Raw genomic sequence first — 24,805 nt, 5'->3', positions numbered from 1 at the left:
CTGCACAAGGCAGGGCCTGGAGACCAACCGGATGGTGGCTAACCACACCTACCAGACCACCCACAGTAATCAGCCTGCCACAACAAAAGGATGTCCACTGCCCACATGGGGGCACCCCTACAGCATATAGCTCTGGTGACCAGAGAGCAGTGTGCTGCTGGGACTCATAGGACATCTCCTACAAAAGGCCACTTCTCCAAGGTCAGAAAATGTAACCAACCTACCACATACATAGAGATGAAAACAGCAGATTAGACAAAATGAGGCAACAGAGGAATATATTCCAAATGAAGGAACAGGATAAAACCCCAGAAGAAGAACTAAGTGAAGTGGAGACAGCCAACTTACCTGGAAAAGGAAAGAGACATCCAGGTCCAGGAAGCACAGAGACTTCCAAACAGGATCAACCCAGAGAGGCGCACTCAAAGACACATTGCCATTAAAATGGGAAAAATTAAAGACAGAGAGAGAATATTAAAAGTAGCAAGGGAAAAGCAATAAGTTACATATAAGGGAACTCCCATAAGGCCATCAGCTGACATTTCAGCAGAAACTCTGCAGGCCACAAGGGAGTGGCATGATAGTTAAGGTGATGAAAAGGGAAAACCTACAACTAAGAATAATGTACCAGCAAGGCTTTCATTCAGATTTGATGGAGACACCAAAAGCTTTAGAGACAAGCAAAAGCTGAGAGTTCAGCACCACCAAACCAGCTTTACAAAAAATGTTAAAGGGACTTCTCTAAGTGAAAAAGAAAAGGCCACAAATAGAAACATGAAAATTATGAAAGGAAAAAGCTCATGGATAAAGGCAAATATACAGTAAATGTAGTAAATCAACCATGTATAAAGCTAATAGGAAGGTTAAAATACAAAAGGAGTAAAAGCATTTATATCCACAATAAGTAGTTAAGGGATACACAGACAAAGCATGATGTAAAATATGATGGCAAAAACAGTAAACGTGGTAGGGAGTAAAAATGCAGGTTGTTAAAATGCATTTGAACTTAAGAGATCAGCAACTTAACCACATATATATAGATTACTATATATAAACTTCCCAGTAACCACAAACCAAAAATCTATAATAGAAACACATACAGGAAGAAGAAAGGAATTCAAACATAACACGAAAGATAGTCATCAAATCACAAGGGAAGAGAACAAAAGAAGAACAAAAAAGAACTACAAAAGTAACCTCAAAACAATTTACAAAATGGCAATATGTACATACCTATCAATAATTACTTTAACTGTAAATGGACTAAACGCTCCAATCAAAAGACATGAGTGGCTGAATGAATACAAAAACAAAAGCTATATGTACGCTGCCTATAAGAGACTCACTTCAGAGCTAAAAACACACACAGACTGAAAGTAGGAGGATGGAAAAGGGTATTCCATGTAAATGAAAACAGAAAGAAAGTTGGGGTAGCAATACTTAGACAAAATAGACTTTAAGACAAAAACTGTAACAAGAGGAAAAGAACGACATCATGTAATGCTCAAGGGATCAATCCAAGAAGATATAACAATTGCAAATATATATGCATCCAACATAGGAGCATCTGAACACATAAGGCAAATATTAACACAAAGGGAGAAATTGACAGTAACACAATAATATAAGGGGACTTTAAAACTCCACTTACTGGAGTTGCCTGGTAGGGAACTAGTGGTTAGGATTCTGGGCTTTCGTTGCCATGGCCTGGGTTCAATCCCTAGTCGGGGAACTGACATCCTGCAAACTGCATGGCATGACCAAAAAAAAGCCACATGTACATCAATGGACAGATCATCCAGACAGAAAATCAGAAAGGAAACATCGGCCTTAAATAACACATTATTCCAGATGGAAAAAAGAAAGGAAAGAAAACGAAAGAAAGAAAGAAAGAAAGAAAGAAAGAAAGAAAGAAAGAAAGAAAGAAAGAAAGAAAGAGAGAAAGAGAGAAAGAGAGAAAGAGAGAAAGAGAGAGAGAGAGAGAGAGAGAGTGAGAGAGAGAGAGAGAGAGAGAAGAGAGAGAGAAAGAGAGAGAGAGAGAGAAAGAAAGAAAGATATACATACATATAAAACATTCCATCCAAAAGCAGCAGAATACATTCTTTTCAAGTACACATAAAACATTCTCCAGGATAGGTCACATGCCAGGCCATTAAACAATTCTCAGTAAATTTAAGAACACTGAAACCATACAAAGCATCTTTTCCAACCACAATGCTATTAGACTAGAAATCAGCTATAAGAAAAAAACTGCAAAAATCATCACATACACGTGGAGGCTAAACAGTATGCTACTAAACAACCAATGGAGCACTAAAGAAATCAATGAGGGAGTCAAACAATACCTGGAGACAAATGAAAATGAAAACAAAATGACCCAACATTTATAGGATACAGTAAAAGTGGTTCTAAGAGGGAAGTTTATAGCTGTACAAGCCTTGACCTCAAGAAACAAAAATATCTTGGGCTTCCCTGGTGGCGCAGTGGTTGAGAGTCCGCCTGCCAATGCAGAGGACATGGGTTCGTGCCCCACTCTGGGGAGATCCCACATGCTGCGGAGTGGCTGGGCCCATGAGCCATGGCTGCTGGGCCTGCGTGTCCGGAGCCTGTGCTCCGCAATGGGAGAGGCTACAACAGTGAAAGGCCCGCGTATTGCAAAAAAAAAAAAAAAAAAAGAAACAAAAATAAATAAACAACCTAACCTCACACCTAAAGGAACTAGAAAAAGAAGAACAAACAAAACCTAATGTTAGTAGAAAGAAAGAAATCATAAAAATCAGAGCAGATATAAATAAAATAGAGACTAAAAAATACTAGAAAAGATTAAAGAAACTAAGAGCTGGTTTTTTGAAAAAAATAACAAAATTGAGAAGTCTTTAGCTGGACTCATTAAGAAAAAAAAGGAGAGATAGCCAAATTCAATAAAATCAGAAATGAAAAAGGAGAAGTTACAACTGTCATCACAGAAACACAAAAGATCATAAGAAATTACTATGAACAATTATATGCCAATGATGAACATAGATGTAAAACTCCTCAACAAAATACTAGCAAACCAAATTCAACAATACATTAAAAGGATCATACACCATAATCAAGCGGGATATATCCCAGGGATGTGAGGATGGTTCAATATCTGCAAATCAATGTGATACACCACATTAACAAATTGAAGAATAAAAATATGATCATCTCAATGCAGAAAAAACTTCTGACAAAATTCAATATCCATTTATGATAAAGTCTCCAAAAGTGGGTATAGAGGGAATATTCCTCAACATAATAAAGGCCGTATGATAAGCCCACAGCTAACATCATATTCAATAGTGAAAAGCTGAAATCATTTCCTCTAAGATCAGGAACAAGACAAGGATGCCCAGTCTCGCCACTTTTATTTAACATGGTATTGGAAGTCCTAGCCACAGCGATTAAACAAGAAAAAGAAATAAAAAGAATCCAAATTGGAAAGGAAGAAGTAAAACTGTCAATGTCTGCAGATGACACAATACTATACATAGAAAACCCTCAAGACACCACCAAAAAACTACTAAAGCTCATCAATGAATTTGGTAAAGTTGCAGGATACAAAGTTAATATATAAAAATCTGTTGCACTTCTATACAATAACAACGATCAGAAAGAGAAATTAAGAAAACATCCCATTTACAATCACATCAAAAAGAATAAAATACATAGGAATAAATCTAACTAAGGAAGTAAAAGACCTGTACTCAGAAAACTATAAGACACTAATGAAAGAAACTGAAGATGACACAAACAGATGGAAAGATGTATCATGTTCATTAATCAGAAGAATTAATGTTGTTAAAATGACCGTATTGCCCAAGGCAATCTACAGATTCAATGCACACCTTATTAAAATACCCATGATGTTTTTCACAGAATAGAACAAATAATTCTAAAATTTGTATGGAAACACAAAAGACCCCAAATAGCCAGAACAATCTTGAGAAAGAAGAACAAAGCTGGAGGTATTACACTCCCTGATTTCAAACTACAGTACAAAGCTACAGTAATCAAAATAGAATGGTACTGGCATAAAACCAGACACAGATCAATGGAACTGAATAGAAAGCCCAGAGTGAACTCACATGTATATGGGCAATTAATCTATGGCAAAGGAGGCAAGAATGTACTATGAGGCAATGACAGCTTCTTCAGTAAATGGTGTTGGGAAAAATGGACAGCTACATGCAAAAGAATCAAATTGGACTACTCTTTCACACCATGCGTAAAAGTAAATTCAAAATGCATTAAAGACTTAAATGTAAGACCCAAAACCATAAAACTCCTAGACGAAAACATAGGCAGTACACTCTTTGACACAGGCCTTAGAAATATTTTTTGGATATGTCTCCTCAGGCAAGGGAAACAAAAGCGAAAATAAACAAATGGAACTGTATCAAACTAAAAAGCTTTTGTGCAGAAAAGAAAACAATCAACAAAGTGAGCAGACAACTTATTGATTAGGAGAAAATATTTTCAAATCATATATCTTATAAGAGGTTAATATCCAAAATATGTAAAGAGCTCATACAACTCAATAGAAAAAAATGTGATTAAAAAATGGGCAGAAGACATAAATAGACACTTTTCCAAAGAAAACATAATCATGGCCAACAGAGAAGATCCTCAATCATCAGGGACATGAAAATCAAAGCCACAATGAACTATCTCCTCTTTACACCTGTCAGAAGAGCTATTACCAAAAACACAACAAATAACAAGTGTTGTTGAGGATATGGAGAAAAGGGAACCTTCATACACTTCATATGCAAAGTAGACTTTTAAGTCAAAATCTGTTATAAGGGACAAAGAAGGACATTATATAATGATGAAAAGGTCAATTCACCAAGAATGTATAACATATAAACACACACATATATATAGCAAACACCAGAGCTCTTAAATATGTAAAGCAAACAGTGACAGAATTAAAGGGAGAAATAGATTTACAAAAATAGAAGAAAACTTCAATACCCCCTTTCAATAACTGACAGAACAGCAAGACAGTAGATCAGTAAGGAAAGAGAGGCCTTGAATAATACTGTAGACACTAACTAGACCTAGCAGATATATGCAGAATGTGTCACTCAACCATAGCAGAATATACATTCTCAAGTGCACATGGAATATTCTCCGGGATAGACCAGATGTAAGGCCACAAACAACTCCTACTAAATTTTAAAGGATTGAAACCATACAAAGTATCTTTTCTGATCATGACAGAAGAAACTAGAGAAATCAATGGCAAAAGAAAACAGGAAGATCCACAAATATATGGAATTTACACAGTACATCTGATGGCTCAAAGAAATCACAATGGGAATTAGAGAATGTCTTGAGATAAATGAAAATGAAAATACAACATACCCAAACTTATGGGATGCAGCAAAAGTAATGCTAAGAGATAAATCTATAATTGTTGTTATATTAAAAAAATCTAAAACCAACAACCTAACTTTGCACCGTAAAAAAAGAGAAAAATAACAACAAACTAAACTCAGAGCAAAAGCAAGAAAATAATAAAGATTAGAGCAGAGAGAAACGAAATATAGAAAAAAGAAAAAAAAAGCAAAACAAAGACTTGGTTCATTGAAAAGATCAGCAAAATTGAACTTCAGCTAGAGTGACTAAGAAAAAGAGATGACTCTAATAACTAAAATCAGCTATCAAGAAAGGGATATTACCACTAATTTTACAGAAATAAAAAGAATTACAAGGGAGTACTACGAACTGTATGTCAACAAATAGGGTAACTTAGATAAAATGGACAAATTTCTAGAAACACAATGTACCAAAACAGAATCATGAGGAAATACAAATATGAATAGATCCATAACTAGTAAGGAGAATGAGGGACTTCCCCGGAGGTCCAGTGGTTAGTACTCCGTGCTTCCAATGCAGGGGGCATGGGTTCGATTCCTGGTTGGGGAACTGAGATCCCACGTACCACGTTGTGAAGTCAAAAAAAAAAAAAGAAAAAAAAACTAGTAAGGATATTGAAACAGTAATCAAAAACCTCCACCAAAGAAAAGTCCAGGACAAGATGGCTTCACTGGTGAATTCTATCAAACATGAAAAGAATTAACATCAATCCTCCTCAAATTATTCCAAAATAAAAGGGAAGAGGGAACACTTCCAAATTCCAAACTCTGAGGCCAGTATTACCTTGAAGGCCAAAACTAGAGAAAGACAGTACAAGACAAGAAAACTACAGACCAACATCCCTGATGAATATTGACTCAAATATTCTCAGCGGGGCTTCCCTGGTGGCGCAGTGGTTGAGAGTCCGCCTGCCGATGCAGGGGACACAGGTTCGTGCCCCAGTCTGGGAGGATCCTGCATGCCGCGGAGCGGCTGGGCCCGTGAGCCATGGCCGCTGAACCTGCGCGTCGGGAGCCTGTGCTCCGCAACGGGAGAGGCCACAACAGTGAGAGGCCCGCTTACGGCCAAAAAAAAAAAAAATTCTCAGCAAACGGTGGGTGAGGTTATGGGTGAAGTAGGTGAGAGGAATCAAAAGGTACAAACTTCCAGTTATAAATAAGTCATGGCGATGTAATGTACAGCATAGCAACTATAGTTAATAACACTGTAGTGCATATTTGAAAGTTGCTAAGAGAGTAGATCTGGTAAATTCTCATCACAAGAAAAAAATTCTCAACTATGTATGGTGATGGATGTTAACTAGACTCACTACAGTGAGTGACCATATTACAATATATACAAATATTGAATCATTATGGTGTACACCTGAAACTAATGTATGTCAATTATATCTCAATAAAAACAAAACAAAAACCCACTACTTCAGTCTAAAATATTAAAAGGTTATTTAAAAATAACTTTAATGCTAGTAATTCACACCCCCTCCTGCAAAATAAATGAAAGGATATTATTGGCTTTCAAAATTGTCACAATTCAGTATAAGGAAGTATATCAATTCTTTAAAAGATCCATGTTTAAAAGAATTGTTACAAGGAAAATTAAATGGGGATATTGAACGAGATAGGTGGAAACATCCTCAACACAGGGGAAAAACAATCCTCTTGTGTCCATGTCTTACAATAAAGTAAATAAACCTGTAGGCCTATATTATTCACGTGGAACTCAGTGAAGGTCCTCTTCAGAATGACTTTTTGAATTTTGATATGACAAAGATGATTATGTATCAGGTGACTGTAAGGTTGTTCAAACTAACAATCTCTAACTGATGCTTATTATTATTATCATTAGAGTGAGGCATTTCTAATTATTTCCAAGATTATAAACATCTTGGAGCTGGGATCATACTTTCTACACCTTGAGATTCCCTACATCATTAAGTATCATGATCTCAACATAAATGTTTGTTAAACTGAATTTCTGTATAAGCTGATAGTCTTTTATTTTCAAACCCTAGGAAAATAAAATTTATTGAACTAAAAAGACAATCTATTTCTCATGCTATAATGGACTCACATGAAACTCTCGAAACTTGAGAATTATTTTCAAAAATGTATTATGATTAAGAAAAAAAGCTCTTAGCAATAAAAGTTGTATAGATACTAAACAATTATCTCTTAACTTTCAGTTTAGTTAAGACATAACTTTATACGTGGATAAACTGTACATATGACCACATTTTCAAAAATAAAGAACTTGTACCAAATGTTAGAACAGAGTAATTAGAGATTGCCTTTAAAATTCTGAATTCACTACAGATATTTGGTTAATTATTAATCCTTTATTCCTACCAGTAGAGAAGGGGAAGAGTCAATATGTTATGATAATTCTCTTGCTATATACAATAGGATTGTGTATTATCAAATTAAGAAGTTGAATTAGGCCACACTGCCAGAGTAGCTAGAAAACTAACTTTGCCAAATTAAAGTTAAAATACAAGTTGCTATTAGAGTGATTTTTAGGCCATCTGTTGAGTAAGAAATATCAGTGAACAGTAAGATCAGTGCCAGAGTCTAGGAATCATATGACTATAGCATATAATATAAGCAAGAATACACATTCATTAGGTATCATAGGTGTTCAATGATTTTAAGCATAAAAGCAAGAGAATATTCAAGTAATATTAATAGAGAGTAGAGGTGAACAAAAATTTTAGTCACTCTGATTAATGCTGCTGACAACAACAAAATCATGGCTTTTTATTTCTGGGAAATGTTTTTTAAAAAATCCTCAACAAAAGTTTAGCCAACAAATTCAATAGCACATAAAAGAATTACGCACCATGACCAAGAGGGATTTATTCTTTTTTAAAAAATAAATTTATTGGGCTTCCCTGGTGGCGCAGTGGTTGAGAGTCCGCCTGCCAATGCAGGGGACACGGGTTCGTGCCCCGGTCCGGGAAGATCCCACATGCCACGGAGCGGCTGGGCCTGTGAGCCATGGCCGCTGAGCCTGCGCGTCTGCAGCCTGTGCTCCACAACGGGAGAGGCCACAACAGTGAGAGGCCCGCGTACCGCAAAAAAAATAATAAAAAATAATATAAATTTATTTTATTTTTGGCTGTGTTGGATCTTTGTTGCTGTGCGTGGGCTTTTCTCTAGTTGCGGTGAGCCAGGGCTACTCTTTGTTGCAGTGGCTTCTCTTGTTGCAGAGCACGGCCTCTAGCCGAGCAGGCTTCAGTAGTTGTGGTGCATGGGCTTAGTTGCTCCGCGGCATGTGGGATCTTCCTGGACCAGGGCTCGAACCCGTGTCCCCTGCATCGTCAGGCGGATTCTTAACCACTGCACCAGCAGGGAAGTCCACGAGGGATTTATTCTTAGAATCCAAGTATGGTTCAAAACACAAAAATCAATCGGTGTAACACATCACATTAACAGAACAAAGGGCAAAAACCACATGACCATCTCAACTGATGCAGAAAAGGCATTTGACAAAATTCAACATCTTTTCATTTTGAAAACATTCAACAAACGGAATAGAAGGAAACTATAACAACATAATAAAGGCCATACATGACAAGCTTACATCACACTCAATGGTGAAAGACTGAAAGCTTTTCCTCTGAGATCAGGAAAAATTAAGGATGCCTACTTTTGAGACTTCTAATCAAATGGTACTGGAAGTCCTAGCTAGAGCAATTTCACAAGAAAAAGAAATAAGTCAACCAAACTGGAAAGGAAGAAGAAAAATAATGTCTGCAGACATGCTCTTAAATACAGACATGCCAATAGATTCTACACTCACACACCCACACACACCTGTTAGAATAAAACAATTCAGCAAAGTTGAATGATATAAAATTAATATGAAAAAACTTGTTGCATTTCTGCATGTTAACAATGAAAAATCCTAAAAGGGAATTAAAATTCCATTTACAGTAGCATCAAAAAGAATGCTTAGGACTAAACTTAACCGAGGAGGTGAAAGACTTGTGCACCGAAAATGACAAAATGTTGCTGAAAGAAGTTAAAACAATACATGGAAAGAGGACACCCTGTGTTCATAGATTGGGAGATTCTTAAGATGTCAGTACTACCCAAAGTGATCTACCGAACCAATCCAAACCCTATCAAAATCCCAATGATGTTTACTGCAGAAACAGTATAATTCATCCTAAAATTCATATGAAATCTCAAATGATCCCAAATAGCAAAAACAGTCTTGAAAAAGAATGACGTATGAGGACTCACACTTTCTGATTTCAAATTTTAATACTAAGCTACAGCAGTCAAAGAAGTATCAGACTGGCACAAAGACAAACATAGACTGATGGAGTCCAGAAATAGACATATATGGTCAGATAATTTTTGACAAGGGTGCCAAGACCATTAAATGGGAAAGGACAATCTTTTCAACAAATGGTGTTGGGAAAACTAGATATTCACATGTCAAAAAAAAAAAAAAAAAGCTGTATGCTTACCTTATATCAAATGCAAGTTAACTCAAAATGGATCAAAGACCTAAATGTAAGAGATAAAACTCTTACAGGAAAACATAAGAAAAACTTCATGAATCACCAAAAAATCTACAAACAATAAATGTTGGAAGGGGTGTGGAGAAAAGGGAACCCTCCTACACTGTAGGTGGGATGTAAATTGGTACAGCCATTATGGAGAACAGTATGGAGGTTCCTTAAGAAACTGAAAATAGAGCTACCATATGATTCAGCAATCCCACTCCCAGGCATACATCTAGAGAAAGCCATAATTCGAAAGGATGCATGCACCCCGATGTTCACTGCAGCACTATTTACAATAGCCAGCACATGGAAGCAACCTAAATGTCCATCAACAGAGGAATGTATAAAGAAGATGTGGTACATATATACAATGGAATATTAGCCATAAAAAGGAATGAAATAATACCATTTGCAGCAACATGGATGGACCTAGAGGTTGTCATACTGAGTGAAGTAAGTCAGACAGAGGAAGAGAAATATCATATGATACTGCTTATATGTGGAATCTAAAAAAAGGGTACAAATGAACTTATCTACAAAACAAAGAGTTACAGATGTAGAAAACAAACTAATGGTTACTGGGGGTAAGGGGAGGTGGAGGGATAAATTGGGAGATTGGGATGGACATATACACACTACTATATATAAAAGAGATAACTAATAAGGACCTACTGTATAGCACAGGGAACTCTACTCAATACTATGTAGTGGCATTTAGGGGAAAAGAATCTAAAAAAGTGTATATATGTATATGTATAACTGACTCACTTTGCTGTATACCTGAAACTAACACGACACTGTAAAATAAAAATTTAAAAAAACGAACAACACTGTTGTTGGAAAAGGCAAAAATTAAAACTGCATGGAAAAGAAAAAAAAAAAAGAAAAGCTTCATGACATTGGATTTGACAATAATTTCTTGGATACCACAAAAGCACAGGCAATCAAAGTGGAAAAGATAAACAGAACTACATCAAAATTTAAATCAACTGTGTGTCAGAGGGTACAATTAACAGAGTTGAAAATACAACCCAAGGAATGGGAAAAAATTTGCAAATCTTATGCCTGATAAAAGAGTTATCCAGAATACATAAAGCACTCTGACAACTCAACAAGGAAAAACTTACTTTAAACTGGGCAAAGGATTTGAATAGACATTACTTCAAAGAAGATACCCAAAGCACCAGTAAGAATACAAAATGATACTCAATATCACTAATTATTAGGAAAATGCAAATCAAAATCACAATGAAATACTATTTCACATCCATTAGGATGGCTACTATCAAAAAACCAGAAAATAAGTGTTGGTGAGGGTGTGGACAAATCAGAACCCTTTTGTACTGTTGGTGAGAATGTTAAATGGTGCAGCCATTAAAAAAAATTTAAAATAGAATTACCAGGGACTTCTCTGGTGGTCCAGCAGTAAAGAATCTGCCTTCTAATGCAGGGGACTCGGGTTCAATCTCTGGTCGGGGAACCGAGATCCCACATGCCAAGGGCAACTAAGCCCGCACGCCACAACTACTGAGCCCACACGCCTCAACAAGAGAGCCCACGTCCTGCAAACTACAGGGCCCACATGCCCTGGAGCCCGCACAACAGAACTAGAGAGAAGCACGCGTCACATTGAAGAGCCCGTGCTGAAACGAAAGATCCTGCATGCCTCAACTAAGACCCGATGCAGCCAAAAAAAAAAAAAATTAAAAGAAAAAATAACTGGGGCTTCCCTGGTGGTGCAGTGGTTGAGAGACCGCCTGCCGATGCAGGGGACACGGGTTCGTGCCCCGGTTCGGGAAGATCCCACATGCCGCGGAGCGGCTGGGCCCGTGAGCCATGGCCGCTGAGCCTGCACTCCGCAACGGGAGAGGCCACAACAGTGACGGGCCCGCATACCGCAAAAAAAATTAAAAAAAAAAATAATAAAGAAAAAATTTAAAAAACAGAATTACCATACGATCCAGAAATTCCACTTCTGGCTATATACATGAAAGAATTTAAAGCAGAGTTTCAAAGAAATATTTGTATACCCATATTCATGGCAGCATTATTCACAATAGCCAGAAGGTGGAAGCAACCCAAGTGTCCATCAACAAAATGGATAGACAAAATGTGGTATATACATGATAGAATATTATTCGGCCTTAAAATAAAATTCTTTCACATGCTACACCATAGGAGAACCTTGACGACATTTATGCTAACTGAATGAATGATCCAGTCAAAAAAGAATTATGTATGATTCCACTTACATGAGACATCTAGAGCAGTCAAAATCGGAGACAAAGTAGAATGGTGCTTGCCAGGCTTGGGAGAGAGGGGAATAAGGAGTTACTGTTCAATGGGTACAGCTTCACTTCTGCAAGCCGAAAAGATTTCCAGAGATGGAAGGCAGTGACTGTTGCACAACAAAGGGAATGCTTGTATTGCCACTAACTGGATACTGTCCTTTACAATGGCAAATTTTATGTGTATTTTACATACTCACATACAACTAATTCCCCAAAATTAAAATTAATCAACAATTAAAACTGTTTCTTTTAATTGAAAAAAAAAAAAGTGATTCTGCACCACTACGTCCAAGTGGCCGAAGTTAACACCACCAACGCTGGGACAAACCAAAGGTCCTTGTTTTGGGGAGAAATATGCATAAGTATTTGGAGATCAAGAGGCAAGCTGTCAGCAAACGTGGCAAAACGTTAACACTTCATGTATATAGGTGAAGGGTATATGGGAGTTTACCACTTTTGCAACATTATTGTAAATTGGAAGTATTTCCAATTAAAAAAAAAAAAAAAACTATTCTTGGCCAGTTTTGAGACTTAAAATGAACCACACAGCAATGGTAGTTTATACAGGAACCAGCAATTTTTTTTAACATTTTGAATTCCCCAGGTATGATTATCACTTTAACACCTGGCACCATCAGTTTTACCCTACATAGGTGAAATTTTCAGATAACTGGAGCTTACCCCATTGAACGCCAGAATGGTGTATTAATAACTTTAAAGTCTTTTTAAAAAGTACTATTTTAACTTTTCTTGTTTAGAATTTTTAATGATCAGGATCATCAACATGTTTCAGTAGATGGTTGTGTTTGTTTTGTTCTCACGAGTGTTGCTGAGGGTATAAATAAAAGCAAAAATGCCATTGCAGAAAATAGTTGTTTTTCCATCTCCATCTGGTGGTTAGCTATTACCTGGTATCTTTACGTACCTGCTTTTTACAACTATCATTTGTGCTTTTAAATTTGCTGAAAGTACAGGTAAAGAGATCCTCATTTTTTTATGAGTAAAGGGCACAAACTTCCTGGTTGTTCCAAGGCTTTTATCGCCAATAAGATTCTCACGTGTTTTTGAAAATCAATATTGCCAGATAACCCTTCTCCAGTTTGTATAAGATTTCTATAATTAAAATCAATTACTTACTCTTGGATTTAGTCATCTTGACTAACAAGTGACTTCTCATAAATAAGTCTGCAGAGACTAATAAAATGACTTTAAAGGATCACAAAAATAGAACAATACAGCCATAAGCAATATTATTCTCTATCCCAACTGCCCGGCTGCTTATCAGCAATTACAGTGATTTTTAATTATGTCCATGTTTCCTCTGAGACAGTATTTCTCAATCTTTTTTTTCAGATTGTAGGACCCCCCCCCCAAGGAGAAAACAAATTTAATTTAAATCGAATAATTAAAAATTTCCCTACCGAGAAATACTAAGAAATGACTTTGTCAGCATTTTGTTTCAACCCCAGTAGGATACTGCAATTCAGTTCTGACACTGACCACCTGAAGTCATCACTGGACTCCACAGGTATAAGGGCTCAGTCCTCCACGAGCTGCCTGCACTGGAGATGATGGCTGCAAGTGGAGTCCATCCCCACTTCTGACCGACGAGTTACTAGTTCTGACTACTTTGGGGGATCCCACAATCCCCTCACATTCAAGAATTTGCTAAAATGACTCAGAACTCAGGAAAGCACTGTGCTTAACATTAGTTTTATTGTAAAGGATTCAAATGAGGAGTACCAGCCAAATGAAGACACACACAGGGTGAGGTGAGGTCTGGGAGGAAACACGGAGCTTCTGCACCCTTTCTTTGTGGAATCAAGGCCCATCACCATTTCAGCACATTAGTGTGTTCACCAATCAGAGCCTCAGTGTCCAGAGTCTTTACCTGGGCTTCACTATTTGGACACGACTGATTACATCACTGGGCAACATGACTACGTCAATCTCCAGTACCCCCCAGCCCCCAGCCCATGAGGCCTGCCCAAAGTCCCGACCCTCTAATTACGTGGTAGGCCCTTTCTGGTGACCGGCCCCCACCTAAAGCTCTCCAGGGGTCTACCATGACTCACCTCATTCACATCACAAAGACGTCCCTAGCACCCAGGAATCCCAAGGGTTGTAGGAGCTCATGGTCGGGAACCAAGGGTAATGACCAGACAAACCACACCACAGTTAGGCAGTCTACACTCTGAAGGGCCACAAACCACTGTAATATCTAAAATTTTTCTGCACTCACCAAGAACTAATTTTCACTCCGGTGGAGAATGCATCCTCGAAGACAATGAAGAGACAGCCCCCCAAAACCAGAATGGAATTTTATTGTGTAAAGTTGATAGAAGTAGGACTAGTATTCTTCTGTACAAAGTGCACAACAAATGGTTTTAAATAAAACTGAGAGAAATGCAAGTCCTATGACAATATTTGATACAAGCTGAATCATTTACAGGTACACTAAAAAAGTTTTTAAAATATCATCTTTCTCCAAAGAGTCCATTGCGCATTTCTTAAGAGCAGATAGGGAACCTCCCAGGCAGTCACAAGGGCATTTTATTGCCCTCGATGCTGATTTTTACTGCGTGTGCAGATCTGCTTTTTTTCCTGATGTCTGTGAACTTTCTCATCTGTTTATCCAGTCGACTGATACCCTTCTTGGAGGTCCCCTGAAACTAAGAGTGGGGTAAAAATTAAAGAGCAAATTATTGAAACACATACACTTAGTTTTGTCTTTCGTCTTCTTTTATCTGAAAGTCAGCAGACAGAAGAGCTCCCAGCTCTGGAATAACCAGAATAAGCTTTGGTGACCTCAGGAACAGAGCAAGTATACACAGCAGTGTTAGAAAAGCATATTAAATTCTCTCAATGGAGAATAATTTTGTTCTTATCTGTGCCTTACTTTCAAATTTTGCCTCTAGTCCATGGAAATTTGCTAGAAGAGAGAAAGGGGGGTTAAAACTGAAACTACGATCCCCCTAATTCCATCAGATTACATTTTGACTGTATGCTTCTCCCTTTCAAAGACCAAATGTGGAGGTGACCGCTTGATACATACACCTTCAAACAGTGCTGGCATAAAAAATAATGATCTTCTAAGGCAAGGAAAGTCATCGAGAAAAAGCCTGAAGCATAATGAATGAGGTTAGAACCGCTAGGTGCTTGCTGGAACTCTAGTTTCCGATTAGAAACTAGTCAGGGTTCTGTAACCCTGTACAAATGATGCCCCTTGTGTGAACTACTTCCAGGACTGCTGGGAGAAGTGAATAAGATAATAATAACAAATACAAGCACAGAGGCTAGCACAGAATCGGCGCTCAAAATAAAAGCAGCTATTATTGCTATTACTACTACTTTGCAATCAATTAGTTTGACACAAAAAGAAAAGTAAATTAATTCTCTTGAACCAAGGGGCTTATACTTCTTGCATCTCTTTCTGCTTGCCCTTTATGTTTAAAGGTTTGCTTGTTAGGTAATTTCTCTTCTACTTTGAAAAGACTATGTCTGAAAAGGTGTGGTCTCCAAGAAATTGACACCTTTTAGAAATGTTGAAAAGGCCTGCCATTTATGTCAGATCAGGGCAAACTCTTCTTGCTGGCTACAGTAATCTAACAATTCCAATCTTTACGACTGTCGAGTGGTTAAAAAAAGATGGGATTTTCTAATTCTTCTCCCCAGATGTTTACTACTGAATCACCTGTGAAGCTCAATTCAAAGAATGCTAAAATAAGGTGGAGACTAGGAGACACTCTAGGGTCGGTACCAGTGTGGTGAAGTTCTTTTGAGTTGGGGAGACCTCCCCCAAGCCTTATCTCACCTCTGGACTCGTCTTCCACCTCAGTTATAAGCAAAGACCTCTAAGTCATTCTTGAACAAGAGCTGCATTGATCATCCATCCTAGATTTTCTACATACATCCCAATTTCAAATATTATTTTATATCAATTTTAATCCTGGGCACTAGTAGTCTAAGGGAGCATAAAAATTCATTATCAGATGAGAAAGTTATGCGACTATCACCCTATGCATGCAATACCCCAGATTTCTAGACAGTCCCAAATATCAGATTTCCTTTCAGACAATGTGCCCTGATTTTTAGTAGCTGCAATCAGTCCACAACGGAAGCCTTAGCTGCTCAGATCTCTGCCAACTGCCCAACTCCCAGCAGCTCTACCCCTCAGCCTGGACTTCTCCTTGTCCACTCCCAGGACCTTCTCTAATAATCTGACCCTCTAGCCTCAGCAACTGGGACATGCCCAGGCTGCGCTGACCTACTCCTAGTTACAGCTTGTATGACTTGTATCTGGCAGATGCCTGGTTACCCCAAGCCTGAAAACACAGAACTGAGTACCTAGCCTGTCAAATTCAATGACTTCTCTACACCACTTCCTTAGGACAGTAAAGCTGTATGCTGCACTGCTTTATCAGTGAAAAGCCAAAAGTAGCCTAAAAGATTAGCAAGAGGGGTTTGCTTAAAAAAATATGGTACAATCATATTACAACACAGTATTAAGTCACTGAAGGATGTTAACTCAAATGAATTATTACCATGTTAAGTAAAACACAAACCCAACAAGGTATAAATGAGTATGATCACAATTTTGATTAAAAGTTAAAAAACAAAAAAACACCACCACCTCCAACAAAACCCTCTCCAAACCAGTAATAATGTTTATGTACACATATATAAAGGACTGGAAAGAAATAACCCAAAATGTTAATATTAAGGTGCGGTGGGATTACAAGTGACATTAATTTTATTTGTGCTTTTCGTATTTAAAAGTTTATATAAAAACATGCACTGCTTGTGCCATTTTAATGTTATTTTAAAAGCATTCCATGGAAAAAATTAGCATATAAACATACAATGTAGCACAGGTTACTGCATTATTTAGAAGCGAAAAATCAGAAACCATAGAGGAATGAATAAACAAATTATATATTCACATGATAGACTATTATGCAGCCATTACAAATGATAACTCTATAAGGCGGTTTAATGAGAAGTGATCAAAATTCTATACAATATAATTTTAATTATATTAAAGTATCAATAGAAAACAAGGCAAAAAGTTTATCAAATTGCTTTTGAGTGGTGAGTGATTTTTCTCTTTATAATCTCAAAATTTCCTACAATTGTAAGCAGAAAAAACTAAGTTTAAAGCATTACTGAAAATACATGTAACACATCAAAATTGTTAACAGTGGTGACTTACACAGAGGAAGAGCAGGACTTGGGGAGTGTGGTTTATTCTCTAGTATATTTACTCTCGTAATTTCAAAAATAAAAATTACATTTAAAACAAAAAGAGTTTCATTTGAAAGCCATTTACTCACTCCAGTTTTCTTCTTGGGAAACATGTTTTCTAGTAACACTCATTAGTGTCTGTGCAATGTGAAAGCCTTGAGTGCATATGTAAGGAAACTTCTTGAACAGGAAAACAGTGTCAGGTGGTTTAAGGACAATTTACTGAAACGTAACATGGGACTACCAGCCCCCAAAACATGCCTTATTATTTTTTTTCTTTTTTTGACAGAGCTCTGTAAGCCAGACACAGGCCAAGATAAATACCAGCCCGTTTTGATCTGGGGAGTGTTGGGGATGAAGGAGAAGAACTCTGCTTGAATTCCCCTCTCATCACGCTGGCCACCTCTTGCTCTAGCAACAGGCTGGGCCACCTCTGCCCACCTCCCCATCACCTACAGGGAGGGTGGGATCAGAACCAGCAACACCAGCGGACAGGCACACACCCTTCCAAAGAAGACTGGCCACTAGGATTTTTTATTACGTTTTTCACTGCCCTATTATAGTTCTTGATTCTCAAAATAGTCTGCTGGGGTAGAAAATGTATTACAAAAGAGAGGAATAAAAGGATGGAAGAGACAGTGAGAAAAGTAAAGGTAAAGAGAAACAGGGGTGGTGGGGGGGAAGGAGGGATATCAAGGGACATGGAAATGGAAAGAAGAAAAAAGGGAGGAAGGGGACTTCCCTGGTGGCCTAGTGGTTAGGATTTCATGTTTTTCACTGCCGTGGCCCGGGGTTCAATCCCTGGTCAGGGAACTGAGGTCCCGCAAGCCCTGAGGTGTGGCCTAAAAAAGGGGGGGTGGGAAGAAAAAAGGGAAGGAAGTAGAGGTGAAGAAATTCTTAGCACTGAACCAGTGCTCTTCTACCCTTTATTTATTCTCATTAAGTAAGACTGTGTGCTTTGTTTTGACAGTAGCTTAACAACAAAGTGAAACGGCAGGAAGGTGAGTGTGTCTGTCTGTGGAAACAGCTGCCAAAGCAGGGGTCACGGAGGAATCACAAAAGGAAGGCAACACACTCAGACAGATGCTCAGGAGGGCACTGCCACAAAGGCGCCACCGTTAACCTCCAAGCACAGCAGGTCAGTGAGTCTGGCTTTACGAATGTTTCAAAGTCTTCTTCATTTCCGACCATGAACTGAATATGTATTAATTAAATTTATCTCCTAAATATTCAGTGTCAGGCTTTATGCAGTGAGCCCTCAAATGCAGTTACTGAGCCACTGACAAGAAGAAAAGAAGCCACCTCCCTTTCACCAAGACGTTACTAACCAATTACATGCCTGTAAGGGAGACCACTCGGATTCCAGGCCCTAACAAAAACCTTTTTAATAAAAAGGGTACCAGTCAGAAAGACCAAAATGCCTAGCCGTGAGGTAATTATCTATTAGCCTCTAGGAAGGGAATCCCGTATCAATTTCTCAATATTCAAGAGGACTAGAATGTCACTAAGTGCCTGTTAGGGTCATTATTTCATCAACTAAAAGTGGTCCTGGCCTTTTCTGGTTAAGAAAGCACACACACACTGTTTTCACTCTAGCTGCTGACAACTCAAGCCCATGCACAGAGCATGCTTCCTTGGGGATACCTCCCGGATACGCTCCGGTAGGGCCAGGCCTACAGGGGCATCCTGTTGCCTTCAATGCTGAACTTGACAGCACGGTGCACTTTGCTGAGTCGTTTCTGTTCTGCAAATCGCCTCTTATGCTTTTCCAATCGGCTTAGGCCCTTTTTAAGAATACCAGGCTAGAAAGAGTAGTTTGAACGGAGAATAAAAAAAGATTACTGAGAAGCAATAAGGATCACCGAATAGTATTTACAGTGATGGCAGAAGTGTCTACCCTAATAAACACTTCACAACAGAATTACTTAAAACAGCTGAATAGAAAGGGAGGGGTAGGTTGCAGAAGCAGGCGAGTTTTGTTTCTCAGGGTTCTTAAAAAAAAAAACGACTGTACCAAAACACTCTAGGCTTCAAGATTCAGTTGAAATAAAGGGATTAATAAGAGGAAACTTCCCAACTTGATAATGTTTCTTTAAGTCTGAAGTAAACTTCATCAGCAATAAGTGATCTGGCTAGATAAGTGACCAGAAAATAGCTCTCGTCAAAACAGATAAACCTTAAGAGCTGTTAAGGGTTATTGAACACGAAGTAAAAAACGAACAGTAATCTGCATTTCAGATCCACCTTGCTGTCTCCCTGCTTGCTTACCCTGGACGACTCCATTTCCACATTCCACTTGGGCCTGACAACATAGTCCTTGTTCGAGGGCATGGGGACCCTTGCCCGGGCACAGAATCCAGGATCTCCAGGTCTAAGAGCCCTGAGAACGGGAAGAAGAGCATGCTGCTTATGTAGCCGACCACACCCGGGTCCATCCCATTCGGCTGCATATCTGTGTCAAACCTCCTCTGCCCTCCCGAAGTCACCCGCTCCAGCATCCTGCTGTCTGTCTTAGATGGCCTCATCATCACTCACACTGCTGTACCAATGGCTCAACTTCCCCCTCAAAGCCAATTTCCTCTGCATTTTCAGGACTCCTTTTCACCTCTCCACAGCTTCAGATATAATCGCATCTCTCCTTTCTAAGGCTGGTTCCTCCATCAGGACTCTGAATCTCAATTTCTCTGGTCTAATAGAGTCACTCGTGTGTTCACTTGTGAGGTGAAAAACCAGGGAGTCAAAATGACCCCCCAGACTGACTATGCCCATAAAGTAGTTTACATGGTTTTGCATATGCAACTCATACAGTAATTTTTTGGTCTGTTTCTTGTTTTTAAAAAAGTTCGAGATAATTATAGATTCACATGCAGTTGCAAGAATTAATGCAGAGAGATCCAGTGTCTCTCCCAAAGGTAACAACATGCAAAATCTATAGTACAATATTACAACCAGGATATTGACGTTGCTATAATCCATCAATTTTTATTTACATTTCCCCAGCTTTATGTGCACTCATTTATCTGTGTGTGTGTGTATTTAGTTCTATGCAATTTTATCATGTGTGTAAGTTTGTGTATCCACCACAGGATCCCTCCTATTGCCCTTTAGTAAACATGTCCACCTCCCTACCCCATCTGCCCAGTCCCTAGCCCCTGGTGACCGTGAATCTACTAATTTCTGTAAGGCTGGCATTTGAAGAATGTCATATAAATGGAATAATACACCATGTAACGTTTAGAAATCGGCTTTATCCACTCAACATAATGGCCCTGAGGATCCAACCAAGTTGCTACATCGATCAATATTTTGTTCCATTCACTTGCTGAAGGACATCTGGGTTGTTTCCAGTTGTGGACTATTACGAATAAAGCTGTACTACTAAATGGACAGGTTTTTGCACAAACGTAAGTTTTCATTTCTCGGGGATAAATGCCTAAGAATCTTGTGCAAGTGCTGGGTTGTATGGTGGTTGCATGTCCAACCTTACAAGAAACTGCCGAACTATTTTCCAGGGCAGCTGTGCCATTTCACCCCGCAGCAATGGATGAGTGATCTAGTTTCTCTGCATCCTTGCCAGCACTGGATGGCATCACATACAGTAACTTTTATGTACAAATTTGAGAACTATCGTGCTAGACTAACCTAAGACTATCATCCTTCAAAAGTAAAGCCTATTTGATGTCTGGGAATTCGAATCGTTCAACCTTCAGGTAACTAACCACCTCAGTGGTAAACGGAGGGTGGGTATTTGCAGGGGTGGGGGAAGAAGAGGAAGAGAAGGCTAAAAAATTCTGAAATTGTTTCTATTCCCTTGTATGGTTTACTCCATTCTTAGTATCAAGCTTCTGTAACTTTCATATACGTGAACTGAAACTTCTATAACTTTCATATACATTAACTGACTAGAAAATCTCCCACAACTCTTATTTTTCCCCTGAAGCCACTGTCAGCACACCTGTCCACGAGCAAACGACATTTGCTCCCTCTAGCTCATTTCTCGTTCTCCTTTTGCGATCTGGGTGCTACCTGATTGCCAGCCCTCACTGCACAAACCCCCGTGAAGCCTACCCTCTGCCATGGCCCCCTCCAGCGTGGCCTCATTCTCCTCTGGGTTCTCCTCCAACGTGTAGGACCACATCTGCTCGCTGGCCTTCACTGGCTACAACCCTTTTCAAAGGGTTCAGTTTATTTCTTACTCTGTACTCTCTCTTTTTTTTTGCGGTACGCGGGCCTCTCACTGCTGTGGCCTCTCCCGTTGCGGAGCACAGGCTCCGGACGCGCAGGCTCAGCGGCCATGGCTCGCGGGCCCAGCCGCTCTGCGGCATGTGGGATCTTCCCGGACCGGGGCACGAACCCGCGTCCCCTGCATCGGCAGGCGTACTCTCAACCACTGCGCCACCAGGGAAGCCCACTCTGTACTCTCTTGAGTCAACAATCTTTTCTACGGAGGTTAACTATCAAATCTATGTCTCTAGCCCAAATTCCAGTTCTAAGCACAGGATAATTATAGGACTATCTCAGTCACCTTACATTTAATATGCTCAAAACAGACATCATCTATGTTTTCACGTCTACTCCTCCTCTCCACTCTAGTGAAGGGTAGTACCATCATCTCAGTTGCTTACGTTTAAAATTCTGGGTGGTACCTTCAACTCTAGCCAACTTCTCGCCCACCCAGCCAGACTCCTGGCAGTTGCACACCTGCGAGGGCTCCTCACCCTTCTGCTTCTCCGTTACAGTCTCCGTTTAGCTGTATCACTGCCTTCAGTTCCTCTGCCCTGCAACCCATCCTACATCGTGCTACCAGCAGAAGCATTCCAAATCAATCTGACGACTTCACGTCCATGCTCAAAAACTTTCTAGGAAACCACAAAGAGAAGTGAGAATTCCTCATCTTGACTTAAAGCACTTCAGAATTTGGTCAACAACTGCATTTCCAACCTTACCTTCCACCACCTCAGGCAACATACTACTGCCCGACTACTTGCCATCCCTAAAACAGGCCTTGCGTGCTTACCCCACATCTTTGCTTAAGCTCTCCCCTTTGCCTACAATCCCTCTAAAGACTTTCTGAGAGAATGGACTACTTTTAGTTTGATTCTGTATTTTCAGAGTTTACCAGAGAGTCCAGCACATAGCAAGCAGCAACAAAATCTTTACTGAATGAACTATTTCTCAATATTCTTATAACCTCCAGGGTACCCACAGAATGTGAATATTCAATAAATACTACACTAGGAATCATCCCCTGCCAATGTGAACAGAGCATCATTTCATTTGCTATTTTTCTTAAAACAAAGCAGCAAGCAGAACATTCCCAATACAGTCTACATTGAAAATCAATACAAAAATCTTACTTTTCCTCGCCTGTCAGCACCTTTTCCAAATCTCTTCGGGGTGTCTGACCACCAGTGCTGGGAAAAAAGTAATCGATGAGTTATTAGGAAATGTCAGGACCTTATAACTAAGGAAAAAAGAGCAAAATGAAATATCAAACTTAGACCACCATCAGGTCCTTTACACTGGATCAGGGAAAATAATTCCTAATATTATATTATAAAAGTACTACTTATTTTAATGATCATTTGTACACCAGGTTTCACTCACCTGTAATGACCCTGCCATCTTGGATGCAACTACATCCAGTTTATTGATACAAATCGAAAATTTTTTTTCTCTTAAGGATCTGGAAATGAGACTGAGAAAGTTTTTTCTGCAAGAGGCTGAAACAACCTAAGCAACCTCCAGAACGGTGGCAGAGGCCAGATCCAACCAGAAAAGCCTGGGAGGGGAGCGGGTGTGGAGCTTCACTGTACACTACCACATTTAAACTAAAAAGTATCATGAACTACAAGACATATCAAGCAGAGGAAAGACAAAATCCTACCATCTTGTAGGTTTCTTAATGATCTTAATTACCACCCCCCGCCCTGAGTTATCGCAACAATAACGTTTACTCCACTTACTCATACCTGTTCCCTCCTACCTGTTCATTCTTCGCCGTTGAGGCATCTGTTCTAGGTCTCTCTGCTCCCTTTCTTCTCTTGTCATTCCTTTGTAGTTTGAAGTAAGACCAAATATAGGCCGAGACCATTCATCTACAACAGAGAAAAATTAATTATTTAGCCCATAAAGTAGCATTTCTACTACCATTCTTTGAGATAATCATACCCTAGTGTAAAGTCATATTCTAGGCATTAAGCACATTCTTTCCTTAAAGATAACATTATTTCAGGACCATTTGTAGAATAAACACAGCATGATACCAGCATCACAACTAGCTCCAGCTGATTCAGAAAATTCAATATAAAAAGATCACTTAAACCTGTAATCACCACAGAGGCTTAAAGAAAGTAAACATCTAACTCACTTTGAAGGTCATCAACTAGCTGTGTTATTTCATAAAGACAGTTTAATTTCTAAATTTAGTCTCTTGAAAACAGAAAATCTTTTGTTTTTTTTTTTAAATTGAAGTATGGTTGATTTACAATATTTAGTTTCAGGTGTACAGCATAGTGATTTTTTTTTTTTTTTTTTTTTTTTGCGGTACGCAGGCGTCTCGCTGTTGTGGCCTCTCCCATTTGCAGAGCACAGGCTCCGGACGCGCAGGCTCAGCGGCCATGGCTACCGGCCCAGCTGCTCCGCGGCATGTGGGATCCTCCCGGACCGGGGCACGAACCCGTGTCCCCTGCATCGGCAGGCGGACTCTCAACCACTGCACCACCAGGGAAGCCCGTGATTCTTTTTTTGGCAGATGCTTTTTCCATTATAGGTTATTATCCCCTGTGCTATACAGTGTATCTTTATTGTTTATCTATTTCACGTATAATATTTTGTATCTGCTAATCCCATACTCCTAATTTGTTCCTCCCCGCTTCTCTCTCCCCTTTGATAACCGTAAGTTTGTTTTCTATGTCTGTATGTCTGTTTCTGTTTTGTATACAGATTCATTTGTATTATTTTCTAGATTCCACATATAAGTGATATCATATAGTACTTGTCTTTGTCTGACAAGTACTGTATGATATCACTTATATGTGGAATATATATTTCACTAAGCACAATATTCTCTAGGTCCATCCATGTTGCTGCAAATGGCAATATTTCATTCTTTTTTATGGCTCAGTAGTATTCCATTGTATATATGTACCACATCTTATTAAGCCAACTGTCTGTTGATGGGCATTTGGATTGCTTCCATGTCTTGGCTATCATAAATAATGCTGCTATGAACACTGGGATACATGTACCTTTTTGAATTAGAGTTTTCATTTTTTTTCTGGATATATATCCAGGAGTGGAACTGCTGGATAGTATGAAAGTTCTACTTTTAGTTTTTTAAGGA

The 24,805-nt window shown here is 39.0% G+C and overlaps 1 protein-coding gene across 2 annotated transcripts in view; it reads right to left on the bottom strand.

The window, feature by feature from the left end:
- Positions 1-14,756: 14,756 nt before the first annotated feature.
- IWS1 (interacts with SUPT6H, CTD assembly factor 1) overlaps positions 14,757-24,805 on the bottom strand; it is a 50,815-nt gene continuing 40,766 nt past the window's right edge. The window contains exons 11-14 of one of the 2 annotated variants that reach the window (XM_065880827.1): positions 23,447-23,558; positions 22,818-22,874; positions 19,729-19,840; positions 14,757-14,888 (exon numbers count right to left, since the gene is read on the bottom strand). In XM_065880827.1, coding sequence (XP_065736899.1) covers positions 14,757-14,888; positions 19,729-19,840; positions 22,818-22,874; positions 23,447-23,558 — 413 coding nt within the window. Of the gene's footprint in view, positions 14,889-19,133; positions 19,263-19,728; positions 19,841-22,817; positions 22,875-23,446; positions 23,559-24,805 lie in introns of those variants that run through there. The other variant, XM_065880828.1, reaches the window with a different exon arrangement.

Source organism: Phocoena phocoena, chromosome 7 (assembly GCF_963924675.1).
Source record: "Phocoena phocoena chromosome 7, mPhoPho1.1, whole genome shotgun sequence".
NCBI lineage: Eukaryota > Metazoa > Chordata > Mammalia > Artiodactyla > Phocoenidae > Phocoena > Phocoena phocoena.
The sequence above is the reverse complement of the archived record's forward strand: the minus strand, read 5'-3'. Positions and strand labels throughout refer to the sequence as shown.